Source organism: Cyprinus carpio, chromosome A14, assembly GCF_018340385.1.
Source record: "Cyprinus carpio isolate SPL01 chromosome A14, ASM1834038v1, whole genome shotgun sequence".
NCBI lineage: Eukaryota > Metazoa > Chordata > Actinopteri > Cypriniformes > Cyprinidae > Cyprinus > Cyprinus carpio.
In genome coordinates, this window is record NC_056585.1 from 5,269,475 (window position 1) to 5,297,167 (window position 27,693).

Genomic DNA, 27,693 nt, shown 5'->3' on the forward strand with positions numbered 1-27,693 from the left:
TAATTGTCATTCCAGACATGCATGACTTTCTTCTTTTGATCACAATCATTAATGAACTGACTTTAGCTGGAAAAATGGTTACTTGTTATTGTCTTCCTGCATTGTTGACAATCTGTTTGCCTGTTTGACACTGTAAAGCTGCTTTGACAATTCATATTGTGTAGAGTACTATACAAATAAATAAAGGTGAACACTATTAATAGTCAATGATATGCCATGAAGAACTTTCCTTTGTTTGCTAAATGTCCACGTGGAAACTGGGAATGAGGAGAAACAGGAACATGAAGACTGATGAGAAGGACACAGAGATGAGTATATTTCAGGTAAGTCACAATCCAAACAATAGCAATCAACAAGAACAATCAGTGCGTGCATGGAGTGTCCTTATATCTGGTGCAGGGCTCATGAGATGATTGGATCCAGCTGATGATGATGATTGTGGAACGTGTGCAAGTGGTGGACCAGGAAGGATTCTTTGAGATGTAGCACAGAAGGTGAAAGCATGGTGACTGAGATTGTGACAGTCTCAGTACTTTTTACACCTGAACCAGCGCTCTCTCTCTCCCTCTCTCTCTCTGTTACACACACACTTTGAGTTTTCATGTTTTATGGGTTCATTCCATAAGCATAATGGATTTTATAATGTACAAACTGTATTTCCGATCCCCTTACCTAACCCTTACCTAAGCCTTACAGAAAACTACAAGCATTTTTAGATTTTCAAAAAACTGATGAAAAAATGTTCCCACAAGGTCAAAAAGTTTGGATATTGTCATCTTTGTGGGGACATTTTGTCCCCATAACGTAGTGTGTAACTGAACCACACACACACACACACACACACATTTTACATAAACAGAACATCAATGCTCATTCACGATGAAGTGGGTCTATTCTCTTTCTGTTCCTTTTATTAAATAAATAAAACTAGCCACAGTACAGAACTACATCTGACATCAACACAAACAGCATGAGAAGAGGAGAAAATGTACACCTGAAAATAATAAAAAGTGACTGCTGCATTTGCAGGAGCATTGTCCTTTCTGTCACCTTCTTTACAGCTTTCTCCTGCTCATTTAGGCACTGATGTTTTTCTTGCAAAAATAATTTTGGTCATATGTATTTCATGATGGGTATACATCATTTTGGTAAACAATTTTAGTCTAAACCTATTTCTAACCACAGTGTTTCTACAGGTTTTGGCTGTTCTTTATAGGTAGAGAATTACATAATGGTAAAAGAGAACGTTAGACAAGAAATCATAATATAATCAAGCCATTACTTTACAAAACTATAGGTTTGCACAGGAAAAAGTAACTCCACAAGTTTGAATAACTATGCCAGTGATGAGATCTCTGTATGATCTATTAAACCTTTGCATTCTTATTAAGGTCAAGGTCAAACATTTGCTAATACTTTTACTATGCACTCAAGATAACCTAAAAATAGCATTTCTTTATACAATATCAGTGAAGTCAACATGTCATACAAGCTGTGTATATTTTCTCTTGCTTCTGAAAAAAAAAAAACTCAAGATAACCTAAAAATAGCATTTCTTTATACAATATCAGTGAAGATGATATTATTTCAACTGACTTATAACAGATTACTCAATAACAGTTCAGTAATCTTCATGCCATATTGATGTCCAACGATATACACTTTTATGTTTTTGGTCCTGACTTTATGGTTTCTATTCATGTTTATCTGTGTAATGTATTTGTGGCTGGTGCAATCTTTTATGTAGGCTATAATACAGTTCTACACATAAAGTCTTGGAAAAATATATGTATTTTTGTCACAAAGAAGTAAAAAGGGGGAGGTCTTCAGCACCACTGATGGTTCTGTTAAATACAAAGAAATAACATCATTTAATGTCCTCACATGGATTGTTTGAGGCTACATTTACAGTATATAAGAAAAGAAAACCAAAGAAGACTGCTTGTTGCTCTCCATGTAAAATCAACTTTGTGCACCATAGATACACAAAAGACACCAGCAAAAACCCCTATTTTTTCTTCTTTTGTAATTGTTTTGTTTGTTTTCTTATTTGTCCAAGTTTGGTAGTAATCTTTGCACCTCACTCTGTCAAATTTGAGATTTGTTTTTTATCAGTTCAGTATAATCCATATTGTACATTTTGGTACAATCATCTACAAACATTTGTAGATCACTACAGATAGTTTTTCCTGAAATCTCTCATTTAGTCTTTTTGTTTCTTTTTTTTTTTCTCTTCATACTCTGAAGACTTTTGTGAAATATTGAATATATTAAGGCTTTCCAATTGTGCTCCCAGAAGGCCACCAGCAGAGTTTAGCTCTAGTCCTAATTAAACACACCTGAACCCCCTACACAAGGTCTTTAGGATCACCTGAAACTTGCAGGCAGGTGTGTTGGAACTAAACTCTGCAGGACAGCGGCCCTCCAGGAGCACAATTGGACACCCCTGGAATCATCATTCATAATATACTAATAATCATACATTATAAATAAAAATACAGACACCCAGTAGTTGAACAAAAAATATCACAACATATAAAACACTTAATTCAAACAGAAATCAGAAAAAAAAAAGTTTGGAACATTGACCTTACTGAACTTTCTTAGAGCACAACAAGACGGGAACAATCAGTTTAACTGTTTCAGACAAAAAAAGTATTTTACTATGCAATAAAGCATTGGCTGCATGCTGATTATTTCTCTTGAACTTTTTGTCATGCCAATGAAGCATTAAATTATTGAAAATCATTTTTTTTCTATCAAAAGCATTTGATAGTTTATTATGTTTTGCTTGTTTCTTTGTTACAACAGGACCTTTCAGCTACCTCTGATAAAACAAGAACAGGCCAAGCCAAGTTTTTTCCTCCGAACGTATATTTTTCATAGTAACTATATATTGCAGTCTTTTTTCGTCTTCCTGTTTTTAAACCAATTATCGTCACTGACTTTTTCAATTAAATGCATGTAACATTTGTTTTAACCTTCATATTGCAAGTGCATTGGCTCCAATGTTTGTATGTGTAACTCTCACTGATAGATCAGATCTTAATTGACAAACACTGTTTTTTTTGTTTGTTTGTTTTTTTCTTTTTCTTCAGTTAAGTGTTGGGACACATGCTCAAGGGTAGATCATTTGCTGTGGTGGATATTTATTTTAGGTTGCAAGATTCAGAGATTTCCCTTTGCATTTTCCCATCTATATTACGTACTTAGACCTAAACTAATCCAGACTGCATGTGTATGTGTAGTGGGTAAGGGTGGTATATCATTGGGGACTGGCCGTTTGAAATGTAATAGTTACTGAAGTTGTGGTCTGTCATGTATGGTGCAGGCTGGTAGTAGCAGGTAACGTTATTGGCATTGGGAATGATGTTCTGTTCACCCAGGACTTTAAGTGCTAGAATGGTAATCATATTAAGAGTCTGACGGCGTTCATGCCCCATCAAGCACACAGTGCTCTCATTGACCACTCTCCGAAGGGTCATCAAGTAATCATATTTACTTTTCTCCTCTCCAATAAAATGGTTGCGCAGGTATGATTCAATCTTGCGCTGCTGCTCATTCACGTCAGGGAAGTCAATAAAAAACCGTGAACACATGTAGCGCTCAAGTGTCTTAATTTCTGTTTCACAGGCAGGTTTGAAGTCCCGGACAAGCAGATTACTGTACTTGAGCAGGCCTCCACCCCTGATCTCTTCAGGGTTGCGTGTCGCTATAAGCCGGTAGCGTAGGTGGTCCATAGCCTGCTCAAAATCACCATACATGCTCTCAGCCAACACTGTAATGCAAGGCAGCTGTTTTGAAAGGTGTATGCGCTCATTAATGTCTGAAGATGATGGGTCCGATATCTTGAAAACCACCTCCTCACTTACTGATGACATAGATGTTTCTAATGTATGTGACACTGATACTGCAGAGGGTTTTAACACCTGTGAATGTGATTCAGATGGTTCTGTAACTTTAAAGAATACTTCAGAGGGTTCTATGACATCCAGAGATATAACTGATGATTCTAAAAGGGGTTCTGAGATTCTAGGAGATTCTAGATTTGCTGTTGAGGATATGGAAGGTTCTAGTGGCTTTGAAAAATGTGGTGCTGATACTGTGAGGCTTTGAACTTCTGGTAAAGAGACAAGTGATAATAGTTCTGGAGGTTCTTTAGTCTGTGGACTTGGCAAAATAAGTTCCTGAGTCTGCAGAGTGGACACAGGGTAGTTGTGAACTTGAAGTGATATAACATGTTCGGAGTCTGAAGAATTAGTCCCTACCGCTTGTGAGTCAATAGTAAGGTCTGCAGACAGTGATTTTAACATTTGAGATGCACAGTTTGTTGCCATAGTGACTGATTCTGAGGGTTCAGTAAGATATCTTGGTAATGTGGCATCATCAACTCGAGCACAAGGCTCAATATCTTTCTTTTTTGGAGAGGCTGAGTTGAGGTCATAACTGTCATTCGCCTGAAGTAAAGCCTCAGAATTCACATTAATGAGAGGTACCATTGCCTGACACTGTGCTGTCTGAACACTTTCATTAAAAGGCTGGTTTATCGTGTTTTGATCTTTGGGGAGAATACTGGGATTAGATGTAGGAATTAGAATAGTGACGTGAGTTGCTTCACCAGTTTCTGGTTCTGAAGTTTGCACTCGACTTTGAAGGCTTTTCTCTGGTGATAGACTCATGTACAATGTCTTTTCAGAATGCATACCATTCTCCGGAGCAGAAACAGTAAAAGCTCCGGTAAAACTGGCTAGTTCTTTAGACTCTTTAGAGTCATTTTCTGAGGCACTGGATAATTCAAAGCTTTTTGTGGTAAGACCTGACATTTTAACCTGCATAGGTAATGATTCTTTTGGGTAAGCATTAGGTGGATGCAAAACCTGACAAGTATTAACATTTGAATTATTTGACATTGATTTTTCTGGTGAATATGGTACAAGAGTTGTCTTTTTGGACATTTTCCGAGGTGGTTTGGGTGAGGAATGCTTGAGAACAACCATTTGTGAATTTTGGTTGTTTTTCTTGGCAGGGGGTGGTAAAGGATACTCTGCATATGATTCTAGTGTTGATTGTGTAAGAAATGTAATGGGAGCAGGTTGGAATGTGCATTGCTCACCAAAGGTCTCTGTTGTTGAAAGACAAGAGAAGTCTGTATGCACCATTTCTAGCCATGGTTGGGATTTAACTGGCTCTACGTCTAACATGTATTCTGTTTTGTCAGAATCTGTTTCATTAATATAAGTTATAACAGTGGGATCTGTTTCCTTATCAGACATAGTTTTTACTTCAACTATTTCATTTCCCTCCCCTGAGTCAACACCAGTTTCATTTGTATTTACTTCGAGCAGTGTCTCCGTTTGCAAAGACACATTTTCATGAAGTTCATTCTTTTCCTCCACATGCACCATTACCGAGTGCACTGATGTTTGTTCCATAGACACAGGCATAGTTGTGGTTTGAACCATCTCTGTTTCAACATCTTTGTCTGTTTCAAGAGTTGGTTCTTGTTCTGAATATTTAGACTGCTCTTTCTGACTTGTTTTACAATAACACTGAGAGTCACAGAAAGTCTGAATATCATCAGTTTTGCAGGACATGTCAAATTCACTTTCCTGGTGATGCCCTGTGTCACAAGAGCTGAGGAGTGGTTCATCCATTAGGGCTGTCTGAATTCCTTGATTTTGAGCTAAAGAAGAATCTTGGCCCTCTTGCCCTTCCACGATCTTCCTCCTTTCAACATCCAAATAAGATTGAAGCATACTGTCCAGGATGATCTGAAAGGAATCCACACTGAATTCAAACTGGCGTCGTAGAGAGTTGACGAATTTGAGCTCCACATTCTTACCACTGTTGTTTGAAAGGGAGATAAGGCTCCAACGGTCATGCTCAGTGAACACCTTGACCATTTTTTGTACATATGCCTCTTTCATGGTGAGAGCTGTAATCTTATCTTTGTTGACACCTTTAGGTAGAAAGTCCAGCAGACAGCCCAAAACAACTTCCTTGATAATTTGGAAGTCCTCTGGTTTGGGAAGCTCCACACCAAAGATGATATCCAAGTCTTTGTAGCTGGTGCCATTCTCTTTGACCAGCACATGACTGGCTGTAGAGCCATTGAGACGGACGTCTCTCACCTTGATTTTCTTCAAAATCAGTCTGTCTCTGACCACATGGATTATGTCTTTAGGCTTGATTTCAAGGGTTGGGAAATTACCCCTACCATGAATGGGAATGACCTCTGTAAGAACTTGGTCCAAAGTCTCCACCTGTTCTTTTGTCAGTTTGTGAAACCGGCGGTCATCTTCCATCTCTATTATGTTCACAAGATCTGGAAGGAATACAGACAGAGAGAAAATTGATTATATATGGGCAACATACATAAAATTCTAGTAAATAAAGTGTAATATAATGGCCACATTTGCTTGTTGTCTTATGTAATGACCTTTATGCTAAATTAAATGTATTCAGATACAACAACATATCACTAGTATACATCCACTGTATAAATACACAGTTTCATTGGCACAATATTTCACATGATGTACTAAACTAGGTGCTTAAAAAAACAAGTCTTTGGAATGATGTGCTAATGTTTGTTGTTTTTAATCTTGATTGTGTGGATTGGTGGGTAGTTTTTTGTTGTTTTTATTTTTGATAGTTTTGTGGTCTCAGCTTTATGACAAGACAGCTGAAGCTGCAAAGGATCTGAACAAGGAAGGTTATGCACTGAAATCAATTGAAGTAGTTTTAATGAGAGCCTGTTTGCAAGCATGGTTCTAACTGACTCTAATAATGGCAATGAAGACCACATGTTGGCAGTCTTACATCTGTTGTGTAGACAATGTTACAGTCAAGAAGAGCATACTTGTTTTTCAGATATATCAGAGACATTGGTTTTAACAAAGATGTTGACCTTTAACTGAGAGCATGAGACTCTGCATTGGGGGACAAAGAGGCCTACAGTGTTAAGCAAAAGAAGTAATCTATACATATAAACTCTGGATTGAAGCTCACTTCAAATCAGACACTGATTTTCCTCGACACAGTCAGTATTTTAATATCTATCTATCTATCTATCTATCTATCTATCTATCTATCTATCTATCTATCTATATGTGTGTGTGTGTGTGTGTGTTTTTCCTATCTCTGTAAAGAAGACTACTCTGGAAAATGGGACCAATGGAGCATTGAGGACAATCTAATTCTGAACACAAATAAAACAAAATAACTCAATACTGACTTCAGAAAGCACAAATTCACAGAACTACATCAGTGGTTCCCAATTCTGGTCCTGGAGTACCATTTTATTTGTCTCCCTAATCAAACACACCTGATTCAACTTATAAGTTCATTAGTAAAGACTCCTAAAAATTAAAATGGATGTATCATAAGAAAAAATGCAATGTGGGGTTACTCCAGAAACGGGATTCAGGACAACTGCCCTACTTCAATGGAGATGTAGTGAAAAGGGTGAACAGATTCAAGATTCTAGGTATTTAAATCACTTACCACCTCTACCCTTGTGAAAAAGGTGTATAAGTGCCTTTTTTTCCTCAAAAGGCTAAAAAACAAGGCATCACCAACTACAAAAACTCAGTCTGATACAAGTTGCTGCTCATCAGACTGGAAAGGCCTACAGCAGAAGTCTCCAACCCATCAGATGCAAACCACTGTCTTTCTTTTGAATGAGAAAATAATAATGTAAAACCTACAGCATGCTGTTCTACTGAGCGGTTTGCAATTGCAGCTCCATGTAGCTTTGTTTTTTCTGTTAGAATCTCTAACTTACTATTGCTTTCTGTTGTTAATTAATATACCTGATTCAGGTTATCAGCTCATTAGTAGAGACTCCAAGATCTGAAATCAGTTTGTGAGATAAAGGAGACAAGAGAGATAAAGGAGACACACAAAATGTGCAGTGATGCAGGGCCTCAAAGAACAAGGTTGAGGACCACTGTTCTACGGCATCGCCAAAAAACCCACTCATATAAGTGAGAGTCAATTAAAGATCAAGAACAGCCAGGCTCCACACAGATTGTATGATAGCTTTTGTAATGACGTCTGTGATTTGCAGAGCAAAATCACTTGCACTGTGTAACCCTAATAAGAGCTCTGGGTTAACTCTTCCATTTGTTGTAGGAGATTGGTTTAGACATTTCAAATGATAAACAACACATAGTATGTGTAGCATCTCTAGTCAAAAGCACCTACAATAGACATGTGAGTGTCAGAAGTAGAGCCTGAAGCAATGAAAGAAGGTTGCCTAGTCTGATGAACCATGTCTTCTTTTTGATCTGGTAGATGGCAGCAGGATGCACTATGGGAAGAAGGCAGAAGCAGTGCTATGCCTGGGCAATGTTCTGCCGGGAAACATTGTGTCCTGGCATTCATGTTGACGTTGCTTTGACATACAACCTAGCCAAAGATTTTTGCAGACCATATACTCCCTTTCATGGTAATGGTGTTCTCTCTTGGCAGTGGACTTATTCAGCATAATAACGCACCCTGTCACACTGCAAAATGAATGCAACGGTTTCAGGAATGGTTCAAGGAACATGATAAGAAGTTCAAGGTGTTGCCTTGGCCACCAAATTCCCCAGACCACAGTCTGACTGAAGATCTATGGGATGTGCTGGACCAACAAATCCAATCCATAGAGGCCCCACCTCATAACTTGCAGGACTTAAAATAGGGATCTACAACCCTGCTCCTGAAGCTGAAATCTGCAGGACGTTAGCTCTTCAGGAGCAGGATTGTAGACTCCCTGACTTAAAAAATCTACTGATAATGTCTTGTTGTCAGATACCACAGGAAATGTTCAGAAGTCTTGTGGAGTTGATACCTCAATGTATTAGAGCTGCTTTGACAGCATGATGAGGAGACACTTCCTTCCGTCCAAGATGGTGCTGAGCATGGTAGCCGTGTTGTGAGCTCCAAGTAACAGTTTTTCGTTTGTTTTACTTGTTATTTTGTTGTTCTACGTGTTGGATATTGTTAGTATAACTGTCTACGATAGGCACATGCTTTTAAACATTAGTTCCTTCATTTTTAGAGTACTTGAACGCCGGCGCTTTTTTTACAGACACCGCATCAGAGCCCTTTGTCTGGTCCGCACGGTCATGACTGAGGAAAAGCCACCGGAAAAGGGGGAAGCGAGCCGGCGTCCTTGTCAGACTCAGACGTTGTCCCCTCCGACCTCCTCTCCCAACCATTTTGCTGGCTAACATTCAGTCACTGGACAACAAACTCCGTGAACTGTGGGCACGTATCTCAAACCAACGAGAAACAAAGGACTGCTGTGTTATTTGCCTCACAGAAACCTGGATGTCTGCAGTGGTTCCAGACTCAGCCATCGAGCTTACGGGGTTCTCTGTGCACCGCTCGGACAGAACGAAAGAGCTCAAAGGGAAAAGCAGAGGTGGGGGTGTTTGTTTCTTTATCAACAACTCGTGGTATGATGAGAGGAACCTACACTCTATTAAATCCTTCTTCTCCCCTGATCTGGCATTTCATATGCTTCTGTGTCGACCATTCTGGCTACCGAGGCAAATTACAGCGATCATAATCACAGCTGTTTACATTCCCCCTCATGCCAACACAGACCAGGCACTCAAGGAACTGTATGGGAATATAAGTGAACAGGAAACCACATACCCAGTGAAACAAAGCCAACCTCAGAACAATAGCTCCAAAATATTTTCAACATCACCATCAACATGTGTGGTGATCATGCACTGGACCACAGCTACTCTCCTTTCAGGGACGCCTACAAATCCCTCCCCTGCCCACCTTTTGGCAAATCGGATCACTCTTCCATTCTGCTCCTGCCTGCTTATAGGTATAAACTGAAATGGGAAGCACCCGCCCTCAGGACAATTCAATGCTTGTCGGACCAATTGGACGCTATACTACAGGACTGTTTTAATCACGTAGACTAGGACATGTTCCGGGCAGCGTCTGATGAAGACATAGAGGAAGAAGTGAGTGCACTTTCCATCTCTGTTGCAGATGTAACCCGATCCTTCTGATGGGTGAATATCCGGAAGGCTGCGGGTCCTGATGGCATCCCAGGCTGTGTGCTCCAAGCATGCGCATTCCAACTAGCCAGTGTTTTCACAGACATTTTCAACCTCTCGCTCAGAGAGACTCGTCAGAGACTACATGTGCTCTGTGCTGCCTGCCTCACTGGATCTGCTACAATTTGCATATAGTAGCAACCGTTCTACAGACGATGCTGTTGCTTTCACCCTACACACCTGGAAAATAAAAACACCTATGTGAGAATGCTGTTGAGGACTACAGCTCAGCATTTAACACCATAGTGCCTGCCACACTTGTTACGAAGCTCCAGACTAAACAGATCTCTGTACAGCTAGATTCTGGACTTCCTGGCAGGCAGAAGTCAGGTGGTCAGAATGGGCAACAATACTTCATCCCCGCTGACTCTCAACACTGGTGCCTTCTGTACAGAGGTGGGTAGAGAACCCAAAAACTGTACTCAAGTAAAAGTAAAACTACTTATAGAAATATTTACTCAAGTAAAAGTAAAAGTACTAGTCTGAATAGTTACTTGAGTAAGAGTAAAAAAGTATTGGATAAAAAAACTACTCAAGTAGTTAGTTACTAGTTACTTTGGGTCATATACTGAATATCTATAGTCTATTTTTATTTGGATATATATATATATATATATATATATATATATATATATATATATATATATATATATATATATATATATATTTAATTCATCAACCTTTACTCTAGTCTTTAGTGTCACATAATCCTTCAGAAAATCTGCATGCCACAAGAAAATAGTTACTGTCCTAGACAAATGTCAAAAAAATGAGGAGAAAGCATTGTGTAAAATAATACGGCAATCCCAGACATCCAATCTGGATGGATTAAATTTGAGTTATGATACAGGTAAAACTACTTAAGAATGTAATTAAAAAATAGGGCATATTGTGATAAAAGTTCATTATTTTCCATAATGTAATGATAATAAATTAAACTTTCATATATTTTAGATTTATTGCACACCAACTGAAATATGTCAGGTCTTTTATTGTTTTAATACTGATGATTTTGGCATACAGCTCATGAAAACCCAAAATTCCTATCTCAAAAAATTAGCATATTTCATCCGACCAATAAGAGAAAAGTGTTTTAATACAAAAAAAGTCAACCTTCAAATAATTATGTTCAGTTATGCACTCAATACTTGGTCGGGAATCCTTTTGCAGAAATGACTGCTTCAATGCGGCGTGGCATGGAGGCAATCAGCCTGTGGCACTGCTGAGGTGTTATGGAGGCCCAGGATGCTTCGATAGCGGCCTTAAGCTCATCCAGAGTGTTGGGTCTTGCGTCTCTCAACTTTGTCTTCACAATATCCCACAGATTCTCTATGGGGGTTCAGGTCAGGAGAGTTGGCAGGCCAATTGCTCACAGTAATACCATGGTCAGTAAACCATTTACCAGTGGTTTTGGCACTGTGAGCAGGTGCCAGGTCGTGCTGAAAAACGAAATCTTCATCTCCATAAAGCTTTTCAGCAGATGGAAGCATGAAGTGCTCCAAAATCTCCTGATAGCTAGCTGCATTGACCCTGCCCTTGATAAAACACAGTGGACCAACACCCAGCAGCTGACATGGCACCCCAGACCATCACTGACTGTGGGTACTTGACACTGGACTTCAGGCATTTTGGCATTTCCTTCTCCCCAGTCTTCCTCCAGACTCTGGCACCTTGATTTCCGAATGACATGCAAAATTTGCTTTCATCCGAAAAAAAAAGTACTTTGGACCACTGAGCAACAGTCCAGTGCTGCTTCTCTGTAGCCCAGGTCAGGCGCTTCTGCCGTTGTTTCTGGTTCAAAAGTGGCTTGACATGGGGAATGCGGCACCTGTAGCCCATTTCCTGCACACGCGTGTGCACGGTGGCTCTGGATGTTTCTACTCCAGACTCAGTCCACTGCTTCCACAGGTCCCCCAAGGTCTGGAATCGGTCCTTCTCCACAATCTTTCTCAGGGTCCGGTCACCTCTTCTCATTGTGCAGCGTTTTTTGTCACACTTTTTCCTTCCCACAGGCTTCCCACTCCTGCAGGTGCCTTGATACAGCACTCTGGGGAACAGCCTATTCGTTTTGAGAAATTTCTTTCTGTGTCTTACCCTCTCGCTTGAGGGTGTCAATGATGCCCATTTGGTGTGTAGGTGATGGCTTTGTGGTTTGGGTTGTTTTATGTTTGGGACCAGTGGTCCCTCTCGGTATGCAACATGTCACTCAAAATCTTTTGCAGGTGTTTAGAGTTAAGTTAGTTGATTCAGATGATTTGGGTTAATAGCTCGTTTAGAGAACCTTTTCATGATATGCTAATTTTTTTGAGATAGGAATTTTGGGTTTTCATTGAGCTGTATGCAAAATCATCAGTATTAAAACAATAAAAGACCTGAAATATTTCAGTTGGTGTGCAATGAATTTTTATCATTACATTATGGAAAATAATGAACTTTTATCACAATATGCTAATTTTTTGAGAAGGACCTGTATATTGGTATTTTATACTGGGATAATTCTGGGGTGGCAGATGGGGCGGCAATACTTTTTCTTAGGGTGGCAGTTGCCACCCCATGCCATCCTGGTAGATATGTCCCTGAAATTATGTGTATTGTGAAAAATGCTATACTAATAAACCTAACTTTACAATATGGGGGTTGGCTAGATCTCATAGCGAGATACCAAAACATCTTAGAAAGTGAATTTTAGATTACTGTCATAACCCCAGTTCTCTGATAACAGGAGTGCTTTCCTCTTTGCCACTGCACGGAGAAAAGATGTGCTGAGAATGTGGCAGTGACCAAGGGCAGCAAGATAAAGAAGACGGGACACCCTCGTCACTGCAGTGATAGGACTGTCAACCGACAGACATGGCATCATTGCATCCAGGAATAGTCATACCCAAGACATATCCAATAGTTAGATAACTCCCAGGGGTTACATGATTAATCTAAAGATAATTCCAGCCGCTGCCCCTTAATGTTTTTTGTAAATTTGTTTGGAAATAAACTTTGTAGGACAGCTGATATCTTGGAACTGGGTTGAAGACCTCAGAAATAATGCTTCATTAAATGACGTTTTATTTACAAGTTTCGGGAGGAGCGCGTCAGATAATTAGCCTAATCAACACCGGTGGACCACAATCAAGTAATCAATACCACAGCATAAATACAGCTGTCTTACCTCTATACATTGACGGTTTATCAGCATCCCTCCTCCACCCCAACTCCTCACTTCAAGTTCACTTTACAACTAGACGGGGAAGGAGGGGGGGGGGGGTACTCTACGTTCAGGCCATTCCCGAGCTCGGAGCCCTTCCCCGGACAGCACGCCAAATAAGCATTCCATACCTCAGCTAATAATATGTAAGCGTGAACTGGTGAAATGCCTTCGAGATTTACTAAACAAGGAAAATTAGCCCAATTCCAAAAAATTGCTGATTGGAGTGGAAACTTCTGTGGTTGACCTACTGACAAGGTGGACATTCAAGAACACATATGAATCATCTAATTTCAATAATGACCAAAAAAATCTACCAAGAGCATCACAAATTATTGTATGGATATGTTTGGATAATGTCTTCCTCTGGCATTCCAAATAAATTTTTGGGAAGTAAATAATGGCTCAAATATATTAAGTGCATTACAGCAAACCTTAGTAAATCATATTGCGTGTGTCACAGTCTTCAGTTGGTTGCCCAGCATGGCCACCAGAGGACACTGTGTGGTTGTAGGCACATGGCTTCTGTTGCGTTTGTTTGCTGCCATGTGCTTTCTCCTGTCTATTGTCTGTCCCCTCCCATCTTGTCATCTCATTATTGTTTCAGTTGCTTCACCTGTGTCTCCCTCATTACCCTCCTCGTTTGTCTCCCTAATTATTCCTCCTGTGTTGATCCGTTGTTAGTCGTATACTAGTGGCATGTATTATGTCTGCCTGTATTGTTGTCCCTGGCCTGCCTGCCTGTTTTGTCCCTTCGGGCAGTTTTTGTTGTTGCATTGTTTTGTTTCACTTCAGTCCGGGAGTATTATGTCTGCATTTATTGTTGTCGCTCTAGTCTGTGAGTGTTTTTAGTCCACTCCAGAATCTACTCCACTCCGGGAGTTTTCAGAGTCTACTCCAGAGCCTACTCCTACCCATGAGTCTGCTCAACCATGGTGGTCAATTTCCCTTCGTGCATTTTTTTTTTTTGCATTGTTTTTTTTTTCTTTAGTGGTTGTGTTGGTGTCACCAATATGGTGGTTGCCAGCTCCACCTGATCCACCATGGCCCTCTCTCCCGTCTGCTTTGCTGTGGTTGTCGCTTGCTCTGCCATGGGGCTCTTCAGTCATGCCTGCTCAGCTGTGGTGGTCTTCTGCACTACAGTGGAGATCTTCAGCCTTCTCTGAGAGGCTGTGGTGGGCTTCAGCTATGCCCTGGAGGGCTTCAGTTCTGCATGCTCTGCCCTGGTGGGCTTCAGCTCCGCCCTGGCCTCCTGCTCTGCCGGCTCCGCCCTGGTCATTTGCTCTGCCACAGTGGGGAAGTTATGGCCTAATGGTTAGAGAGTTTGACAGTTAGAGAGTTAACCCTAAGGTTGTGGGTTCAAGTCTCAGGCCGGCAATACCATGACTGAGGTGCCCTTGAGCAAGGTACCAAACCCCCAACTGCTCCCCGTGTGCCGCACCATAAATGGCTGCCCACTGCTCTGGGTGTATGTTCACTGCTGTGTGTGTGCACTTTGGATGGGTTAAATGCAGAGCACGACCATACTTGGCTGTATGTCACGTCACTTTCTCTTTTTTTCACTTTCAGTCTCCAGGCCCTCCTCCACTCCACTGGCCTGGACAACCATCCCTCCCCCTGTTGTGCCTCCTCTCCATCACCCTCCTGGACTCTTGTTTTGTGCCCCAGACTGTGGAGCATCTGGAATCCGCTCCTTAGAGAGGAGGTTCTGTCACAGTCTTCAGCTGGTGTGCCCAGGATGGCCACCAGAGGACACTGTGTGGTTGTAGGCACATGGCTTCTGTTGTGTTTGGTGCCATGTGCTTTCTCCTGTCTATTGTCTGTCCCCTCCCATCTTGTCACCTCATTATTGTTTCAGTTGCTTCACCTGTGTCCCGCTCGTTACCCTCCTCGTTTGTGTCCCTATTTATTCTCCAAGTGTCTGCAGTCCTGTGCTGATCCATTGTTTTTCGTCAAGTATGTTTGTGGCATGTATTATGTATGCCTGTATTGTTGTCCCTGGCCTGCCTGCACGCCTGTTTCCCCCCTCGTGTAGTTTTTGTTGTTGTGTTGTTTCATTTTATTATTAAATAACCCTTTCTTCCTGCAACTTGAGTCCTCACCTCATCTCTCCACATGCACTGTGACAGCGTGATTTATTTAAATACTCTCCTCCCATACATTTTGCATCTGAAAGGTAAACCCCAACAAATGCATATACGGTAAGTTCAGCTGCAAAAAATAACTATGTCCATGCCCTTTCAGTGCTAATTTTTCACTGTGCCTCTTTAGTAAATCCTGAGAATAGATTTTAATGGCAAAAGAGTTTTTGTAGTGGTGCAAGCTGTTAGTAAATCTGGCCCATAGTCTAACTTAACTACTTTCAACGGGTAGTCTGCTTGGGGCTTAAAGTCGGCATGTAATCAAAATGGAAAATTCTTATTTTTTAATGGAATACTGTAGTGTTTTTTATAAGTAATTTATCCTTGCACTTTATTATTTTATTTACTTTTTTAATTCATGTGCCCTCGTAATCTTTAATCAAATACGTTAACCTCCCTTCCCCCTGAAAACGACTCATCTTCTCTTCTGGTCACAAGCTATACCACAAGGGTGGAGCTAGTGTCGAGAGGGGTAAATGCTGGGATAAACAACAGGGGGAAAAGCTGAAGCTGATGCTTCCCTTTATAGATATCAATGCATTGACCATTGCTGACGCAAGCCATGGGGTAGTACACTACCCTAAAAATTTAAAGGATAATAGGATATTACCACAACATTACTCTTAGGACATCGCAAACTATTTTTTTTTTTATGAAAGTTACTTAACCTGATGGAGGATGCACTCAGTCATTCAGGCAGTCTCTCTCTCTCTTGTGTGCGTGCTGTTAGGCAAATTTTATGCTAGGGTGTCGGCGGTGAACCCAGTAGAGAGAAATCTCCCCACAACTAACTGCAAACTGGCATTCAGGTCTGCCTCCATTTTGTTAGCAATGCCTCAACTTGCAACAATCCAATCAATTCCCGAAGGACAAAATCAAGTCCCGCCCTCTCATTTCAGATGTCGTTTCACTCTGATAGACGTCACAGGAGAGAAAAAAAGACAATCGCTACTTCCGTTTCATGCGGACTTAAACTACATTATTGTTTGGGAAGCTAAACTTTCATGCTTCACTAGTTAAGAGTGTGAAACCTTTTTTTACACAACTAAGCCTACATCTTAAGTGGCCTAATTAAAATAACACTGATGACTAAGATGTAAACAACCATAATCAATTCCTCTTTAAACAGCAGCTTGGTCATTTGAGCACTACCCTTATAATTCCTAAATATCCTTAAGCCATAATCTTCCACTGACCTGAGCTGAAGGAGGCTATAGTCAACAAACTCTATTCATAACAACAGGCTAACATTCTTGTGTATATATATATATATATATATATATATATATATATATATATATATATATATATATATATACACACATATATATAAAAGGCTTTATTCTCTCCAACTACTGCTGTTTAACTGGGGTTCTCTTCTCTCTTCTCTACCCTGCAACACTCTCTCTTTTTCTCTTCTGTCTTTAGTTTTTTCACTTCCACAATAGTGATTTCTCCCTATGGTCCTGCAGGAGCTTTCTCTCTCTCTGTCTCTGTCTCTCTCTCTTGCTCTCTCTTTCATCTTTAATTTCATCACTACTTCAGTGGTGATCTCTCCCTCCGCTCCCATAATAGCACTGTTTGACTTTTTTTCTACATTTCCTTCACTTCCTTTCCTTCTGTAACAGTGCTCTTTTCTTTTTATGCCTTTTGCTTTCTTCAGTGCCGCAGCAGTAATCTCACCTCACATTCTGTCCATTTTCTGTCCAGATTATGTTGGCGTATTTGCATTACTTACCTAGATAAATTGGAAATATGACTCATTTTTCATTATTATTACTATTTTATAATTATTGCAAAGTCATCAAAACTGACTCATGGCATCAAAATGCATTATGTTGTGAACTATAATTCTGAACATAAATCAAAATGATCATGCTCGACATTCTTTAACATATACAGTAGATTGTTGAACAAAATGCCTAGGCCTATTACCGCTGCAGAAACACAGCACAGTCAGATGTGAAATGCATTTGTGAAATCACCATAAGGTGCAACATAGGGACAGTTGGCACATCACTCAGTAAGGCTGGAATTGTGATATTTCCACTTGTAAATGAGGATAACATAATAAAATAAATTAAACAAATTCTTTAAGATCCCTTTGATGTTACTGACGGCTCCTTCACTGCTTTCTGAGACATTATGAATATGCCCTTTTGGGTCTGATTCTTTGCCACTCTCTAAATCCAGTATTACTTGGGGTAAGTCATTCAAAATAGAATAATAAATGGTATATAGTTATGTATATTATGATCAAATAAAATATTTTTTTTTTGTTTTGTTTTGAAAATAGAATAATAAATGGTATATAGTTATGTATATTATGATCAAATAAAAATAAATAGGCATACTCTGAATAACACTGATGTAGAAGCTATAGGTTTAAAAGTACCTAAACCCTTGTTGTAAGATTAAACTGGTCAGTTTGGGAGACTCATAAACTGCTGCTGGAAAAGGGGATAGTCGCCCCTCTAGCGCCCCAATCTGATTGGAAATTGATTAGAATAGCAATTTGCATACCTTGTTGTAAGATTAAACTTTACATAAACTGAAAAGTTGTGCATGGAATCTGATTAATTGTTTAGTTTGATTTTTATAGGTGTTCTTCTGGGTCCTGAAAAACAGGTTCTGCAGGGACCCCACATAAGACTTGATTCAATTTTAACTTGACCTGAATGTGGCCATATAGGTAAAAAAGTACAAAGATGAGCTACTAAGATTGCACCTAAATCAACAATATAGGTTCTCAAGAACTTCAAGGAAAGAGGTTCCTCAAAGAAGGCTTCAGGGCGTCCAAGAAAGTCCAGCAGCGCCATTACGTCTCCCTAAAGAGGATTTCAGCCCAAGTGACCAGTGCGAGTTGCTCAGGAATGGCAGCAGGAGGTGTGAGCGCTGCACGCACAGTGAGGCCTGAGACTTTGGAAGATGTACTGGTGTCAAGAAGGGCAGCAAAGAAGAGGGACAGATTGATCTTCTGCAGAAAGTATAGTGAATGGTCCTGAGGACTGGGGCAAAGTCATATTCTCCGATGAAGCCCCTTTCCGATTGTTTGGGGCATCTGGAAAAAAGGCTGTCCTGCCAACAGTAAAGCCTCCTGACACCATTCATGTGTGGGGTGCTTCTCATCCAAGAGTGGGCTCACTATTCTGCCCAAAAAACAGCCATTAATAAAGAATGGTACCCAAAACACCCTCCAACAGAACTTCTTCCAACAACCCAACAACAGTTTGGTGAAGAACAATGCATTTTCAAGCACGATGGAGCACCGTGTGCAAAAATCTAACAGTGGCTCGGGGACCAGAATGTTGAAATTTTGGGTCCATGGTGGAAACTCCCCAGATCTTAATCCCATTGAACTTGTGGTCAATCCTCCTAGGCGGGTGGACAAACAAAAACCCACTAATTCTGACAAACTCCAAGAAGTTATTAGAAAGAATGGGTTGCTATCAGTCAGGATTTGGCCCAGAAGTTGATTGAGAGCATCCCAGTCGAATTGCAGAGGTCCTGAAAAAAGAAGGGCCAACACTGCAAATACTGTCATAAATGTCATGTAATGTCGATAAAAGCCTTTGAAACGTATGAAGTGCTTGTAATTATGTTTCAGTACATCACAGAAACACAAAGATCTAAAAGCAGTTTAGCAGCAAACTTTTTGAAAACTAATATTTATGTAATTCTCAAAACTTTTGGCCACGACTGTACTGTCAAGAAGCACCGTCCTTCAGATGAGACATTAAACCGAGGTCCTGACTCTCTGTGGTCAGTAAAAATCCCAGGATGTCTTTCGAAAAGAGTAGAGGTGTGACCTCGGCATCCTGGCTAAATTTGCCCATTGGCCTCTGACCACCATGGCCTCCTAACAATCCCCATATCCGCTGATTGGCTTCATCACTCTGTCTACTCTCCCCCAGTAAGGTGGTGTGTGGTGGGTGTTCTGGCGCAATATGGCTGCCGTCGCATCATCCAGGTGGATGCTGCACACTGGTGGTGGATGAGGAGATACCCCCTGACTATGTAAAGCGCTTTGAGTGCCTAGAAAAGCGCTATATAAATGTAAGGAATTATTAATTAATTATTATTATGTGTCACGCTCTTGTGGGAACTTAAGTAGGGTGAGTAATGAGGGATAGACAGGTGAGGACGATAACTTATCAGACACATGGAAAAACTAGGTCAAACTCAAAATGTGCATGAAGAACAACAAAAGAAGTCCATAACTGTGACAGTACGCCCCTCTCCAGCCAGGTGCAACCTCGTGCTGTAACGACATAGCAAGGGAGAGACGGAGGGGGACTTAGGAGGAGGACAAAGGAGCTGGGATGGTAACAGGGGATGATGAAGGGCAGGCAAGAAGACAGGTGGATGACCAGGGTGGTGACTATGAAGGGAGGGGCCAAAGAGGAATCAGGAGGAACCACATCAAATCAGACAGAGTAAGGAGCCAGGATAGACTTGGAGCAGGAGGTACCAGGCGGGACCCAGACTGCAGCCATGAATGAGGCCCACAGTGGAGCCGATAGAGGAAGGAGCCATGGTAGAGGAAGGGCCGACAACTCCAGGGGGCTGACTGACAGCAGCTGAGCAGGTGACAGAGGAGCACAGGATGGAGACGGAGAGCTGACGAGCCAGGGCGACGGAGAGGACATGGAGGGCCAAGACAGAGCAGATGGCTCAGGTGACTGAGGTGTAGGCGGGGATCCGGAAGGCTGCAGTGGAGCAGGAGTGACAGAGGACCAAGCTTGAGGTAAGTCAGGAAGAGGCTGTATGACTGACTTGTAAAGTGACCATTCACAGTTTTGTTTTATTCATGTCATCTTTGGTCATGATGTCTGATGCTCAGACTAAAATAAGGGTGGAATATTGAAGCAGAATTACTAAGCTAGACAGTGACTACACAATGTAACAAAAATTTCTATCATTAATTATGATTGGTTTAGTACAGATTAGTTTTTGTACTCATTTTGCATGTTTTTTAAAGATATTTTGCTTTTGCAAGGATGAGAACATTCTAGAATTTTTGTAACATTTTGTAATATTCTAGTGTTAGCTTGTACAAGTTGTCAGTATAATTTTTAGTTGTTTTAAGCACTGTTAATGATACACAAAAATAAATGTGATACAAAACTTTTATTAAAATTTGTTTCACAGAGCTATTGATTGGCTTTCAGATTGGCTTTAAAGTTGTGGCCAAATGACTTATTGCCATTTCATCATTAAAACATAATGTTAAACTATAAATGTGTAGAAGACAGCAACAAATTGCATGTGCATTCAAGTGGGATTTTACACACATTCAAGTGAGTTCATCTGTTTCAGTCAGTTACGCAAAATATATTCCCAGTTAGAAAAACATATATGGCCCATTTCTGAGGCCAATTTTTTGGGCTGTAAACAAACGTGCTGCTACTACAATTTGATTAGGGTTTCATTAGAGTTGGAGTTAAACTCTGCAGGAAAGTGGATCTGGAGGCAGTAGCTGTTTTTGGCAAGGCGAACCGGGCAGCTGCCCGGGGCAGCACGAGCAGTTAAAAAAATAAAATAAAATAAAAAATCCTCTGCGCCGCCCCCACGAAGTGGTTTTCTGTTATCTATCATTTCACTGTGTGGGGAATAGGCAAATTGGCGCCCCTTCTTGCTGAGAAGGTGCCGTGCACAGAAGCTGTGTGAGATCCACTGTAGGTAACTTCGGTCTTGGAGTGCCGATGTCCTGTAGAGTTTAGCTCCAACCCTGAAAAAAAAAAAACTCACTTGCCTGTAGCCTTAGTAATTAGTAATCTGTCTCGCCCAGGGTGTAATTCAATGTAGAACCGCCACTGTCTGGAGGGCCAGAGTTGCCCTTCTCTGATGTAGACCATTTTATAGGGCCTGTCCCAATACTTTCAATCCCACACTTGGCCACTAGAGAGCGCAGTGCACAAGGCAAGAAGTGTGTGTGCAAGACTATCCCAGGTCTGACAAATGCCAAAACACAATGAGCAGCATTTGAGGCTAAAGCATGTCCCATCATCCATCATGTTCAGGAACTCGTGTGCAATAAATTGAAAGATTTCAAGGAAAACTTGAATAAGTTGAATAAGATATAACATATAATGAAATAATTTGGTAGTGAAACATTGAATGTTGAACATTCTATTAGTGCAGAGATAAGTGTGTATTTTGTCAAATGTTTGCAACTGCTTTTAATCATTAAATTAGAAACACCACAGTTAAATTGTGTCATCTGATACAAAGGAACTACTGAACAGACATGTAGAAGTTTATTTATATAAGTACAAAGTATTAAAAATCACAAAATTTAAATAAAGCTCTGTAAAACTGGGTGTAAGTGTGACCCATTGGTTAATCAAAAGTTCTACACACTCTTGCGGTCTTTATGGCCACTTGAACGCTTGAACATGTAATGTAAATAGACCAGTGATGAACAACAAAGACCACAGGTGTGGGTACTGGGACAGGCCCATAATGGCATTCATTGGTTTGGAAAGTGACGTCATTGTTCCTGGAACTAGCTATCAAACTCATTCAAAACAATAGCAGGAGCGAGTGTTTGTGCCCCCTGTTTGGCTGGTGTATTTATTAGTGTGGCATGCCTTCACATTTAGGCTGTACAGTAATATGTTACTGTGTTTAGAAGACTGAATGTATGCAACACTTTTTTATAAGCTATAAAGTTTATATATTTCACATTTTGCCACAGAACACAATTGTAGAGAGTATAAAGTTATATGGATGTATTTAGACAGCTAACTAACCCGCAACAGCAGTACCAATGGAACGATAAGTTAATTGGGACAGTTTTTTAAAAAAGTGCATCTAATGCAATATTATGATTAAGTAACAATATCATTTTAATTATGATAAGAAATTAAAAATGAATTGCTGGATCCTTTATTATTATGAATTATCTGGACCTTAAATAGGGGATTGTCACTGAAATAGTCCATGTCACCAAAATCTCACTCCAACCGGGCAAGCAGAGTTAACAACCCAAATATTTGATTTGTCTTCTTCAAGAAAAATTATTGTGTTATTTAATTATAAACTAGTAAGCAGTGGAGTCGTTTCACAAAAACAAACTGAACCAAACTTCAGTTCTGGGTTGATGATACAAGACTGATTTTGTTGTTTTGGTGGACATTAAAGACATGCGCATTACTGTAGTTTCTTCATCATCGTGGCACTGGAAATTCATTGTAACCTAATGTGTGGGAACATGCTTAACCAGACAACCAATCACAATAAAACCAACTGCCCTTAACTAAAATGTGCGTCTGTAACCTATTAACACCAGACATTGGCAATTCATCTTGACTGACTGAGTGGGCGGGATAGACGTCGTGACGCCGGCCCGGTGGCTATGACGTCATTGGCGACACGTCACGGCAGTTCAATCCCAGGGAGATTTACATTACATTTACATTTAGTCATTTAACAGACGCTTTTATCCAAAGCGACTTACAGATGAGGACAATGGAAGGAAGCAATCAAAATTAACAAAAGAGCAATGATATACAAGTGCCATAACAAGTCTCAGTTAGAGATGTATTCAAATAACTCAAATAACTGTCCCCATGATTACTCCCTTCTGCAAAAAGAGCTTTATTATATTTTTTACTATATTTGTGGTGCCATTTCTGTCCACGTACACACACACAGTGGCTGTGACGCTGCAGCACGATGATGTTTTCCTCCCCCGCCCCTCACGCGCGCGCTCTCCCGCAAATAAACCGCTGTGAGTCATCTTCCTCCGTTTGTGTATTCAGATCTTCGATTCAGAGGTTTGCGGGAGCAGCTTAAAGCAGCCTCTTCTTCGCGGATAATGCCACGTTGTGCATTTAAACGCGTAGAGTACATTTAAAACTTAATCACTGATTCACAATTGCCTGTTTTGTGTTGAATATAGCATCTCTCTGTTCACCGTCTCCAGTAATAGCTGCGTACAGACCAAGTGTTTTTAAAGTTCTGATCAGACGCGCGTGACATTCTCAAATCACAGGATGCAGAACATAAACGTTAAACCTACTACATTGTTTTATTTATGTGCGCGTGTCAATGTTTATAAATAAAAATTGTGCGTTCGATTTAATAGTAAACACGGTGTCGTCGTCACTAGGCTACCCTAAAAGCACTCACTTACAGGTATTTCCATACATCAGAGTTGGTTTTTCAAACTTTGCCAATAAAAACAAGTGTAGGCTACTGTAGCGATTCGCAATTCTAACTTGACAGCAGTCGATCACGGAGTACAAATCAGTCGCCAATGCATCATTCAGTGACAGTGAGTGTTTATCTAGTCGTGTGGTAAGATTAGAAGTCAGATCGAATGAGTTGAAGTCCACTCAAAGATGGGACTTCTTCAACTCACCGCTGGATGAGCAGAAACGTCAGTGCTGATGTCCAGGGTTAATCCGACAGTGATCTGCTCGGTTAGGGTTCATTAGGCTGAATTCCAAAGCTGGGAAGAGCTGCAGGACTCGGGAGCGCGGTCGCTGTTCGGGCAGATCGTGGTTCTGAAACTCTTCAGTACCCCACACCTTCTGCTCTGTCGGAGCCCGGAGCTTAAAGCAGTTTCCATGACGACCTGGCGTCAGAGTTTTGAGGTGGTCCACGTAGCGCGAGTCACAACAATGGCACGCATCAGAAGCGCGCGCAACAAACAGGTGTCAAGTGCGCGCACACGTGCGTGATGTGCTGTTGCGCGTTAATGACATTTGAGATCTAAAGAGAGTTTTTACAAAAAAAAAAGCAAAAGGTCCATTAAATAGCTAAAAGGTGGCCATTATGTCACTAAATGCCTGTGGAGGGAAAAAAAAGGAATCAAAGTTTACAGTTGTTAATAGTTATATCAGACCTTTATATCAAGTGAATAATAGGCGTCGGTGACGTGCGCTTCTAGAGATGATTACACACACAAGACTGCATTTCTGACGGATAAATAGAATGTTCAGGGAATTCTGATGATACACACGACATCTTTCATCTCTAAAAATCTAGATCATGTTTTACAAAGCATTGATGCAGTTGAAATTTGTACACAATTCCACACTGCCACTGATTATACTGCAATAAAAAATAACTTCCTTTTTGGTGTTTCCCCACTTTTTTTTACTTGAGCTAAAATGTTAATAATCACTACCTTGAATATGTTTTAATATAAATCATACGGTCAGATACATGTAATAGATTATTGCTCACACAGATGAGTTCAGAGGATGTTCTGCACAGGAGCTGCAGTGCTATGTTATATGACTCATCCCTCTCTTGCTCTCATGATGTAGAGACGCAAAAGCATGCATCAATCACCCCTCCCTCCTGCACTCGTCAAGGATAGATCTCTGCAGTGAAGGCCCGGACAGACTGGTCAGTGTCCGATTAGACACTCCTCACTGAGACTTCTGTTAAGTTGCATTTCTAGACATAACCAGATTACAGCCTGACCAAACACTCTCTAATGTGTAATAATGAAATAGACACTATACCTTTTTATTTAGAAATTGAGAAATGGCTTTGAAAAAGAGAGAACTTATATATAGCCTAGCCAGTAGACAAGCCTACATCTATATTTTCCCCTCCAGTAACAGTATTCTTTAAAAGGCTTTTGGCTAGGCTACGGTTTACTGGACTTCATGAGTGTTTCAAGCAAGCGCTCTCGGTAGATGATGGCAATTTGCGAATTTCCATGAATAAATCCGACGTCACTACGCACCTAAATGGACTCCCGCACAGTTTATTAGAGACGTCTTGTTGAGCTGAGCTCCCGCCCGAATGCGCGTGACGTCACGGAGGACGCCGTCGGTGACGCGAAGGGTACGTATCTGCTGGATCTCGCTCGATGAAACCAAAACAAGCGTTCATAATAATAAATAATAATAAAGAGAGGCTCGGATCTTCCAGCGCTGTTTATCGGGGTTGTAAGAATATATGTCTGCGAGAGGAGTTTGTTTTCAATCCGTGTGAACGGGCGGATTAAAAACATAACAGAACTCCGTTAACCGTTACAGTGCCATCTATTATAAGTCATAAGCCCTTTGCTCTCACAAAGCTTTTGTTTAAGGATTATTTAAGTAATTGTTTTAAGCAATATGATTTATATGATTTGTATTGTTCTGCACAAGCAATACGGAGTCATAAACAAAAGATTGCTTTGTTCTCTGCTAATTAGTCAAATCTTATGGTTCCTCCATGTGAAAAGCATATATCATGTTATTATTAAATATTCTATGAATAGTTAAGGTAACAACTTAATTTATGAAAAACGTGGTTTGTACATTTGATGGAACATGAGCCAAGCTTCGTGTACAGAGGAGCGTCCCAATGTTGCTACTCTTAGCACTTTCGAAAGACCGCTTGGCCAAATTAGATCTTGTCTAATAAATGCGTTAATGTTAATAAAAACAAATGAATATATAGCTTTTTCAGTGCACGTGCTGTAATCATCTTTTCAAGCTCATATAAAAGTGGCTTCCATACTGAAAATTGGCAGCTTCTTCCACGTTATGTTGTTTCCAAAGCACTGGATCTGTTGAGGACCAGTACAGTAACCAGAGTGTCTCTAAAACTGATATGTCACTTTGTATAAGTTGTTTTGTATATGCACAGCTAGTTTATTATTGTCAATATCTGGGTTTCAATATAATTGAAAACCAAGTCCCATCTAAATGAATGGGGGACTCCTACAGTCTCAAAAAATGCCTGCTGAACACACAATTAAACTGCATATTTCAAATCAGCAAAAAATATCTTATTTTTTAGGCTGGACCAGCCAATGCGCATGTGCAGTCATAAGCATGAGTCTCTGGTTTCTATGGGAACCAGAGCTGCTAACCAAAGCCACTAGAAGGCAAGCCTGCAACCTTTAGCCAAAAAAGCGTAACGGCTAATGCTAACACTTCTGCTGTGGCAGTACACGGGAAAGTAGACCAGAGGATGTTTGTTTGAATGGATGTCAATGGAGGAGAGGCTTCACTACGCTGAATAAACAGCTTTTTAGAGGAAACAGCCTATCATTTAAAACTATACTTTTGCTATTTGAGTTTACACCGAAAAAAAAAACGTTTTATAAGAGAAGTCACTGACTTTTTGCGACAGGTGGGATTCAGCTTACAGCTTTTCACATTCATTCCCGTGGTATCCATAAACAGAGATTGAGTGTCGCACAACTCTGACTGAGATTCAGTGACATCAAGGCTGTAATGTGATTAGTTATTAAGGCACACGTGATCCAATTTAGCCGTTACGCTTTCTCCAATAGTACTGTAAGTAATACAGACCCTCGTATCTCCCAATAGTAAGACAATCTCTGTTCTGACGGCAGCTGCAGTGATGTAATGACTTTAGATTGGCTGTTTTCATTGCAGTTCCTCCCATTCATAGGAGTGAACCGTTTTTGTTAATCTATAGTCTTTGGCTACACTAAAATAAGGATCAGTCAGAAGATTATTAGTTTTAGCCAAGATTGAATGCTCTCACACTTGCCTGCACTGAACATCTGCTCACTTTTTATTAGTTAATTTGTTAAAGAAGTTTATTATTTGTTTATTAGTGAACGTGGGAAAATTATGAAATTTTCGGAAAAATTTAAATTCTGTCATTAATTATTCATATCGATCCAAACCCTTAATTGATCTTCGGATATTCAGAGGCTAGCAATATTAACATCTCAAATTATTTTGTCATGATTATTTATTATCATCATTGTTATTATTATTATTATTATTTATTATGTAGACTACCGGTATCTAGAAATCTATTATGAAATATTCAGAAAAAGAGAAAAAAAAATCTCTCTAACTTTTATTATACTGTAGACTGTATAAAAGAATGTTTGGTTAATATTTTTTTAAATGACAGAAATCTCTGTCTATTCAGAATTCATTAAAAATGCAGTTTCACTTTTTTCATCAGAAGAACACTCTGGTTCTTACATAACCTCGCTTCCCTGAGGTAAGGGGACGCGCACACTACGGGGAAACTGCTGTTTTCTCTGATACTGAAACCTGATTTGTTCACATTCGTGTAGCTGCACGAACCAATCAAGCTTCAAACTGCCAAAAGGGGGCATTTCATCAGAATTTTTCGACTGAAAAGACAATGCTCATTCCCTTACCTCAGGGAACCGAGGTTACGTAAGTAACCCAAGTGTTCCCTTTCGAACGGTTTCTCACGTTGCGTTAATCAAGCTATGAGGAATCACACTGGGGCTATAAGCAGGTGCTTAGAGAGGTTTCTCTGGTTGCGTTAATCTGGGTGTTAGTAATGAGGGTGGGGGTATAAGGAG

The 27,693-nt window shown here is 40.3% G+C and overlaps 1 protein-coding gene across 1 annotated transcript; it reads right to left on the reverse strand.

Moving 5' to 3' along the window:
- Positions 1-2,088: 2,088 nt before the first annotated feature.
- Positions 2,089-24,173, reverse strand: LOC122147401. Its single transcript, XM_042769746.1, has 2 exons — positions 23,782-24,173; positions 2,089-6,325 (listed from the first exon to the last, which is right to left on the reverse strand). The coding sequence occupies exon 2, from the start codon at positions 6,303-6,305 to the stop codon at positions 3,216-3,218; it is 3,090 nt and encodes a 1,029-aa protein (XP_042625680.1). The 5' UTR covers positions 6,306-6,325; positions 23,782-24,173; the 3' UTR covers positions 2,089-3,215.
- Between the last annotated feature and the right edge of the window lie 3,520 nt (positions 24,174-27,693).